Below are 9,797 nucleotides of genomic sequence, written 5' to 3' on the forward strand. Positions count from 1 at the left end.
ATAATCATATTCAGAAAGGATCTGTGGATATTCTGACGTGCTGAACACGTGACATGTACTTGCTGTTCTTTATCCAACTGCCCAAATTTTGCCCAAATACAAAAACTCAGACTGTTTCGCATCAAAAATCGTACAGATATACAGAGATATGAAAATGAAATGGCGACAGAAGCGACTCTATTGATGTCTAAGGGTCACTTTGAAATTGAACAAATAAACTGAAAAAAAACGATGATGTATAGCCTAATTTAAATTATAAACTACTAATTTTGATTATGTGACTACCCCCCCCCCCAAAAAATACTGTTTATATAGTATTTGGATGATTACTTAAACCAAAGTTGTTTTTTCAAGTCAGATTTTAATGTCTTCATTGTTTAGTTTTCAGTCGAGTTTTTTTTTTTTTTTTACTATTTACAGTATTTTTGTTAAAACTAAATGACTGGGTGGCATGACCGTGACCAGATCAGATTTTACGACCCGAGCACGTGTTTAACGACGGGAAGGATTTATTACCGGCCACTACATCAAAATACATTACAGCTGCATTCTCTCAAAATAACTTATAACTATGATATTTATTCGTATTACATGGAAAATCAGGAATGAAATATTGCGCTGGGTCGAATGTAAAACAGTGTATCATAATGATATATAGAGACGTAGTTTTAATAGTCCGGCGACATCGTCTCCGGTGTCGTCGGATTGATATGCGGGAACTACTTTCGTCGTGGAACTACTTGAAAGTAGTTCCGGTCGGTCGGGGAGAGATAACTTTCGGTCGTGGCTCTCCTGAGCTCATTGGTCCCTGCAAAGTTCAACCCAGTAGGTGAGTAACATCTCTTCATCAATGAATGTCTTCATTTCTAGACGGAGAAACTTGGTCATTTTCCCCCCACTCAATTTTGGGGGAGTTGTGTACCCCATTTATTGGAATATCCCAAACTTGTCATTTGCGAGATTGCATCGAAATCAGAATAGAAAATATTCTATTAAATTAATTAACACAACTATGATGTGGGGAGGGAAAAAAATCTTGATCTACCTTAATACACGAATTCACAATCTTGAGTTTGGATCCACATTGGGTCACATATTAAGGTAGATCAACGTCACAAATCTTTAAAGATGGTGTATTTTCTCCGTATCTTTCTGTCTCAAGAAACTCTTCTCATATTGCCTAATCAAATATACAGTAACACAGCCATCTATTTTAAAAAAAAGCAAATCTAATACAGCGGCAACTTCAGTTCACTCTTTGAAATTACCTGGTGTTATTGTGGACCTTTTATTACCTACTTATGTCACAAACAGCAGCAAATTGGCCAAGCCTTACCAACAAAACTAGATTACATTTAGAAATGTTCTCTATAGACCTGCTGGTCATTTATTAATTCCATATGTTGTTTTTTGCCTGCTGGATATGTAGCAAAATATCTCCTCTCATAATTATTTTGCCGCAAGCTTTTTGCCAGTTGTGTTTCTACACAGTTTAAAAGTGTCCAAAATGACTTTCAATACTGATGTACTGAGCGCTGGTGTTGTGTGATAGCACATGCTATGTCTATCTATGAAAAGTGGATGTCATATGGGGGAAAAACCCCCGGACGACAACATACATTTGTCACTCATTCATCTTGCGTGTCTCCGTATGTGTATCCCACTGCATGCCAAATTCTAATATCGCTCTACTGACTTTAACTTCCCAGCGTTTAGAGTCTAAAACACACGGCATACGTTCAAAAGGGACACATGTTATTCTGAGATGTTCTTTAGTCTTTAGAGTGATTTCGCCGTGTGTGAGTAACCTCGAGCTGCTCCTGTCAAAAGTGACCAGCCCCTCTTGTGCCCCAACTTAGATTCCCACTGGAATGTGTGCAGTCACGCAGGCACACATGCTGTCTCTGTTACTCTTTGCCAGGCTGTTTGGTCAGCTTGCCCAGCTACTTTCCACTGCAGCTGGTACAGGCTTAAAACTAACTGTGTCATCTATGGAGATGTCACTCCTCATTAGATTCAAATAAGATAGACATAGAAGTCACTCCAAAGCCATAGTGTTGCCATTATGATGTTGAAATCATAGTATTGACCTCTGTATGTTTACTACTGTAGGATGTGTATTCAGCATAAGTAAAAAATATGGCTGTGTTTCTCTTCTCTTGCTTCCATTGTTGTCCCCTCAGTACTCAGGACTTCCTGCAGAAACTGATCCAGTCATGTCCAAGGCAAAGGAAACCGGCGCTTCCATCATGCATACTCAGCAGATGCATGCTGCCATGGCTGACACACACCTTGAGCACATGTGCCTGCTGGACATCGACTCTAAGCCCGCAGTGTCTCGCAATACAGGCATCATCTGCACAATCGGTCAGCAAAATCCCATTGATTCAGTATCTGATCTTACACTGATACTTCATACAAAAGATAATTTGTATGTCTTGTAACTCTTAATTCATCCATGTGCTCTGACAAATTTTATTAGTCCTGCATCCCTCTCTAAACTCCATACATGTACCTGTTGTCCTGCAGGACCTGCCTCCCGTGCTGTGGATTTTCTCAAGGAAATGATCAAATCTGGGATGAACATTGCAAGAATGAATTTTTCTCACGGCACACATGAGGTAGGTTGGTGTCCATGTAGCCAAAAATAAATTATCCTCACTGATTCATATCAAATCAAGTTGGTTTGCCTAATTATGGCTTACTATGTGCAACTCCCATGCCTCATTCATTTCAAAGCTGCAGCAGTCACTTTGACATTACACTTGGCCCCTGGTAGCTGGCAGTGTCTGTAAGACGATCAGTGAGTTTACACTTGCCCTTCAGTGCGTCTCAACTTGTTTAGGCTGCAGCTTATCATTGGGCCAGCCAACTGGATCACCGCCAGTGTCTTGACCTTAGACCGTTGACCTCTCCCTTTTAAAAGTCATGCCTTTTTACCTTTTTCACATGGTGTCACTGGCAGGGTGAAAACCATATCAGCAGCTGTAACATGGATATCTGCTGAGTGTCACATTTCCATCACTGCCTTTTAAAGGTTAACGGCACCAAATATTTATTTCCCATGTAATTAAAATGTCATAGTCACTATTGAATTGCCCGGCTAAATAAAAACTAAATAAAATGCCAGTGGCAGTCATTGTGTCAGGGTTGATGAGGTATAGCTCAGCAAGAAATGAAAAGGTCTGCTAGACTACTGTTTGAGAATTGCACCCAATGCCCCTGCAGGTACTTGACATAGAAATGAACACTGAATTCTATGATAACACAATAAAGTGGCTAAGCAATTTGTTATGACGAGGGCAGAGGAAATTTGACCTCTGTTTCATTGGTGTGTCAGTTGTCAGCGCAGATATATAAATAGCTGTACTCTGAGTGTAAGGCTGTCAGCAAACAGCTTGGCTATAGGGCACTCGCACGGAGCAGTAGTGGCAAGGCATTCATTATTGACTGAAAGGAGTACCCAGTGCTCTGGCTGGACTTTTCCTTTGGGACTTTACTCAGTCACATGTATTCATTATATCCATCCAATACAAGGCAGAAAGCCCAGTCACTCTGTCTTGGGAACTAAGCGAGCTTTGTGTACAGCGTTTGACTTGAAGCCCCAAATATTAACTTAACACCTCATAATGTCAATGTGAGGCTTTCTGTTTTGAGACACCAATATTGGATGAGCTCTTATGCCAGCTATATGCTGCAGTTTTGAAGACAAAACTCATTACACACAGCTGCTGTGTGTAACCAGTGCAGTGTAAAGTGGCAGTGAGTCATGTCCGTCCCCTGCTCATTTGTGGAAATCTAATTTACTCACCAAAGGTCTGACACATTCATTACATCAAATTATCCCCTCCACACGTTAATTAATAAATGAAATAAATAATTTACTTATTATCTATCATTTTCTTCTGCGGCTGTACCAGATACACTGTTGAACTCAATGATAACAATTGTGTTATACCCCTACACGTACAGTACCATGCTGAGACCATCAAGAATGCCCGTGAGGCAACTGAGAGCTTTGGACCCGGCTCTATTGATTACAGACCAGTTGCCATTGCTCTGGACACCAAGGGACCAGAAATCAGGACTGGACTTATTAAGGGCGTGAGTTCATGCCAAACAGAAGTTATATGTGGAAAAACAAATTCAGGCATCCTCAAACAATTTAATGCCTATTTTTCAGTGCTGTTAGACAATTATAACATCTATCATTGGACTCAAACAAGTATATGCGGTTTTGTCTGCAAACTCTCTCCTGATCTTGTTTAGAGCGGCACTGCTGAGGTTGAGCTCAAGAAGGGGGAGACAATCAAGCTCACCTTGGATGACCAGTACAAGGATAACTGCGATGAAAAGCATCTGTGGCTTGATTACAAAAACATCACCAAGGTTGTAGAAATTGGGAGCCATGTCTACATTGATGATGGTCTCATGTCCCTCAAGGTCAAGGAAATTGGTAAGCATGAAAACAGAAGTTTGTATTTCCTGTAAATGTTGTCTAATGCTGGAGGTCAACTGTATTCTCTGTTGATTCTTAGGCAGCAACTTCCTGGTGTGTGAGATTGAAAATGGCGGTATGTTGGGCAGCAAGAAGGGTGTCAACCTGCCCGGAGCCGCTGTTGACCTCCCTGCTGTGTCAGAGAAGGACATCCAGGACCTGCAGTTCGGTGTTGAGCAGGGCGTTGATATGGTCTTCGCCTCTTTCATTCGTAAGGCTGCTGATGTGCACGCTGTCAGGAAGGTGCTGGGTGAGAAGGGCAAGAACATCAAGATCATCAGCAAGCTTGAGAACCACGAGGGTGTGCGCAGGTGGGTGGATGTTTTCATAGAGAGGTCTGAGTGAATTACCTGAAACTTCTTTACATCCCACAAATAAGCCAGATGCCTACTCTTGCCATAGATTATTATAAGGCAAAGCCATTTCATCCTTTGATATCACTTTTTTATAGATTTGATGAGATCCTGGAGGCCAGTGATGGTATTATGGTCGCCCGTGGTGACCTGGGTATTGAGATCCCAACAGAGAAGGTCTTTATTGCACAGAAGATGATGACTGGGCGTTGCAACAGGATTGGCAAGCCCATTACCTGCGCTACACAGGTCAAAAAGAGGACTCTTTTTCAGACAGGAGTCACTGCAGTGCTATATAACTAACAGTCATGCTTGTAAGTGAAAGTGCAGTAAATGATGTGGAATTTCTTGTCATTTTCTTTCAGATGTTGGAGAGCATGATCAAGAAGCCTCGTCCCACCCGTGCTGAGGCCAGTGATGTTGCCAATGCTGTGCTGGACGGCAATGACTGTATCATGCTTAGTGGTGAGACCGCCAAGGGCGACTATCCCCTGCAGGCAGTGCGCACACAGCACATGGTGAGAGCACTCCCCCACTGGCTGCATATACTTAATTAATGCCCATTCATTTTCAGTGATATGCAAACATAAGGTCTGAAGCAATCATCCTTGTCTTAAGTGGTCATTATTTTAGTCTGTGAACACAATACATTTCAGTGCAGAAAAAAATATTGTGCGTCTATTTATCATAGCATTGGTAGCTACAGTAGATGCTGTGAGTTGTATTTGATAAATCATGTAAAATGAAGATGTTAGCATGCTAGCATCCATCTGTATACACATTTTGTGTTTGGGTTTTGCCTTGAGTTTACTAACTACTGCTTATACACTGTTTGTTTAACTCGCTCTTTGTATCTCTTTTTCTGCCATACCTCCCTCTGTTAATCTACTACCAAACCTGCCATTTATTCGTGTCTCTCACATATCGGTGGTAACTGTGTGATCATATTGCTTGATAAGCATGTGTCTGAGGATCTGCACCACGCAGTAACAGTCCCAGGAGTCATGGCCGTCCCTGTTGTTTAGCTTCACGTCTCAGTGCCTTCGCAGGTATGCAGACCTCTGCACTTTGACGAACTTCCTTTGTTTTCTTACCCTTATGTTCATAAGCCCCATTTAGATTCCTAACTGTGTGTCATAGTTGTGCGAAAGAAAACTTACTAACATCTGCATGTGTAAACTAGATGTGAAATCAAAGGCCGACATCTGTCCTCTTCCTCTCTTTTTGTTCATTTCCAAATGTTCAGATTGCCCGTGAGGCTGAGGCAGCAATGTACCACAGGCAAATGTTCGAGGAGCTGCGTCGCACCACCCACCTGACCCGTGACCCCACTGAGTCTGTTGCCATTGGTGCAGTGGAGGCCTCCTTCAAGTGTTGTGCCAGTGCCATCATCGTGCTCACCAAGACTGGCAGGTACAGTTGTATGAAAACATTTGAACATCCCTGATAAAATTGCAAAATCAACACATCTGCAGAGTACAAGCTTAAATAGTGTGTATAGCTATTTAAGTTTGGGGGGATGCATTGCGGTGCTTGGGATGATGTGGGGGGTTGTTTGACCCTACCCCAATCAACAATAGGTCCAACAAGTCCAACTAAAGTGTATTCATTGAAACCATGCAGCAGTCACCATAGGAGCAAAATAAGCTTTTAGCAAATACTATATGATGCTTTTAAGCCTGAAATATTATTATCATTATTTGATTATCCTACCACTAAATTATAAGTTTTTGCATAATATAAATTAGTTTATTAGTGTATAACAGGATTTTAAAAAAAAAGTAAATGGAAGTCGAAAATATGGAGCAAGCTGTTTGTTAGTCAGTACTTCGCAGCTCCAAAAACCTCCTGTTACCAGCTATTTGTCTCTCTCCTTGAGCTTTTTAACTCTAAAATATTTGTAGATTTTCCTGCAGACACCAAATGTTTGAGCTCTCTCCATAGATATTCAATGATATGTGTCTCGGGACAATGATGACCATTCCAAAACCTTAATGTTTGGTTAGCACTTTACACAGTTGATTTGTAGGAACAATTTGGATCGAGCGCTTGCTGAAATATCCAATCTCTTGTCAGTTAAAATGTCATCACCAACATTTGGACATTGCCTGCTAGGATTTATTGATATTTAGTTGAATCCATTCTTCCATCCACACAATATTTCTACACCACCGACTGTCGTACAACTGCAAATCATAGTAGATCCATTCCCAAGCTTAATGGATGGCAGGGTGTTATATCATTCAGATGCATTACCCGTTTTTCTCCAAATGTATCTGATGTGTTTGTGACCTAAAAGGTTAATTTTTGTTTCATCAGTCAACAGAGCTTTTTGAAAAATTTCTCACTTGTCTAAGTAGTATTTTTCATGCATACTTAAGATGTTGACTTTTGTAATATGATCATAGGATAAGTTGCCCATTGTATACAAAATACTCAAATTATAGCCTATTATTACTTTTTTTGTTGTTGCTTGATATTGATTATTAATTGCTGTTGAACCGGTTGGTCCCTATGCTATGCAATAAGGCATTATTATGTCAATGTATTCCATGAAAAATTAATTTTCCCCCTGACAATTTATGACTAAGTGTTAATCCATAATGTGGATTTTTTTTTTGTTCCTCCAGAAAACTCTTCCTTGCAGATTATTTTTGTACAAGCAGCACTGTATTGTAGGCTTGTGCTTCACTTCTCTTGTGTCTGCCATCTATTTCTGTAGGGCCGGCCTTTGTATTGATAAGTCTGTCCTGCTTTGCATATCTGACCACTGTCTACAATCAGTAATATAATAGATTTGTCCCAGCTGACTAGATATTGCCGTGACTAACAGCTCCCTGAATCTTTTGCTTCATCAATGGAAGTTAAAGGGAAGTTAAAGGGGTTCTCATTAAGAAAGGTTCATAGGTAGTGAAAATTACCAAGCTGGAAGCATTTAGATAGCATTTAATCGCCTTTCACCGACAATTTAAAGTTGATTAGTTTCAGCTCTGAGTCGAAATAGTTCAAGTTGTCACAACACAGCATTTACTATGAGTGAAGAATCTTGTACCTCATTATATTTTCCTTTCCTGTCACCCCAAACCCTTTAACAGAGGCCTTGGCTCACATAAAGTGTGCCAACTTTCACTGCACTCACAATCTATAATCCACTTCTGACCTTTTGAGGTCTGAACCCTGACATTTCAGAAGTTAATTTTAACTCCCTGTTCATCCATCTCCGCTTTGGAGTTCACACTCACAGGCTCATTGCATAGCAGTACATTTGTTTGACTGTAATTCCTCAATTATGATGCCATATAAATGACGCTGACATTCAGGGAAGATGATCGGTATTAACAATAGAAACCTTTTTCAGGGCTGTGATAGTCACAGAGTGTTATCTGTCATCTGCAGGTCCGCTCACCTTCTGTCAAGATACAGGCCCCGTGCCCCCATTATTGCTGTGACCCGCTGTGGGCAGAGTGCCCGCCAGTGCCATCTATACCGCGGCATCTACCCCGTCCTCTACACCAAGCCTGCCAATGATGTCTGGGCAGAGGATGTTGACCTGCGTGTGAACTTTGCCTTGGAAGTTGGTAAGTGGTCCATCTTATCGTTTTGCAAATTTAGTTGCAACTCAGATTCCCTCAAATGAGCTGAGTTTTTTTGGCTAAGAATAAATTTAATGAGGTAGATGAGTACTAAGGGAGATGGGCTAAATCTACAATTTTGCTCAACTATTGATAAACGTATGAAACTATTAGGACTATCTGTGATATTTTACAATATGTTTACATCACAATCCTCCATGTCTGTCATCAACACCTCTCTTTGCATTTCCGCAGGCAAACACCACAAGTTCTTCAAGGCCGGTGATGTTATTATTGTTGTGACCGGCTGGCGTCCAGGCTCTGGTTACACCAATACCATGCGTGTTGTGCTTGTGCCCTGAATACCATCAAAGGACATTAGTACACCCCCCCCCGCAACCCCCTCCCATAACCTCCCTCCACCACTAGGGGTCATGTGTCATCGTATCCCCACAAGACTTTTCCCAACAGCCACTAAAGTAACACAACGCGAGGCCATTCTTCAAAGGACTTTGGGCTGTGTTCATACAGGCAGTAAGTCTTGGTACTCCTTAATTCCTGTCAACCAGCTGTGTCATTTGTTCGCCATCTCATCCTGTCCACCTTCTGCGTTGCATCCGGCGGCACTTACCTAAAAAGTCTTCAACGCAAACTCCTCTGTCACATGATTTCACCATGTTGCCATGTGCCAAAGCAGGCAGAATTCAGTTGATGAACAATGTGGAGTCCAATGCATCTACACATTTCTTGTAATCATATGACTGCCACATAAGTACATTCAAAGAACACATTCTCAGCTGTTTGTTCACTGGGAGTTTGAGTAACCGGGATGAAAGATTATTGCTTTGCACTGTAATGAATGACATGTAATACGTTTGGTATAAAGTTTCCTTCTAGACTGCATAAGTGGTCTGTCATGAACTTGTTTCATTGTATTACAATTAATACTCGGATCAACTTGTGAATCAACCACTTTGTAGGCTTCATGAGCAGGGTAGCTTACCTGGTCTTCTTAAAAAAAAAACAAAAAAAAAAAAAAACAATAAACTTATCCTCCTCACTATGATGGAATGCCCCAAATGACAATGGCATTTGTGGAAGGGTGAAGGTCAAGGGTCTAAGAGAAGAGTGCAGTGAAGCTCTAGAAAATTGAGCAAAAAAAAAAAGTCTTACAGACATTGACACGTCATTTGTCATCCAAAATAAAAAGACTGCACAGACATTTGTTAAGAAAAAACAACACTCATTTGATCACTGTATTCTCTAAAGAGATGTCCACAGTGTGTCAAGAGTTCTTCCTGTATTAACACCTTGCACCATCTAGTGGAGCACCTAGAAGAAACCTAATAGGCATAAATGTGCTGTCTGTACACC

At 41.0% G+C, this 9,797-nt stretch overlaps 1 protein-coding gene across 1 annotated transcript; it reads left to right on the forward strand.

The window, feature by feature from the left end:
- The first annotated feature begins 754 nt into the window (after positions 1 to 754).
- LOC130113680 (pyruvate kinase PKM-like) lies at positions 755 to 9,329 on the forward strand. The gene is made up of 11 exons (XM_056281260.1): positions 755 to 829; positions 2,184 to 2,367; positions 2,530 to 2,621; positions 3,973 to 4,104; positions 4,270 to 4,456; positions 4,539 to 4,809; positions 4,950 to 5,100; positions 5,217 to 5,369; positions 6,098 to 6,264; positions 8,248 to 8,429; positions 8,679 to 9,329. Exons 2-11 carry the CDS (start codon positions 2,217 to 2,219, stop codon positions 8,783 to 8,785), a joined length of 1,593 nt encoding a protein of 530 aa, XP_056137235.1. The 5' UTR covers positions 755 to 829; positions 2,184 to 2,216; the 3' UTR covers positions 8,786 to 9,329.
- The last annotated feature ends 468 nt before the right edge of the window (positions 9,330 to 9,797 follow it).

The sequence above is a fragment of the Lampris incognitus genome, chromosome 6 (assembly GCF_029633865.1).
Source record: "Lampris incognitus isolate fLamInc1 chromosome 6, fLamInc1.hap2, whole genome shotgun sequence".
NCBI lineage: Eukaryota > Metazoa > Chordata > Actinopteri > Lampriformes > Lampridae > Lampris > Lampris incognitus.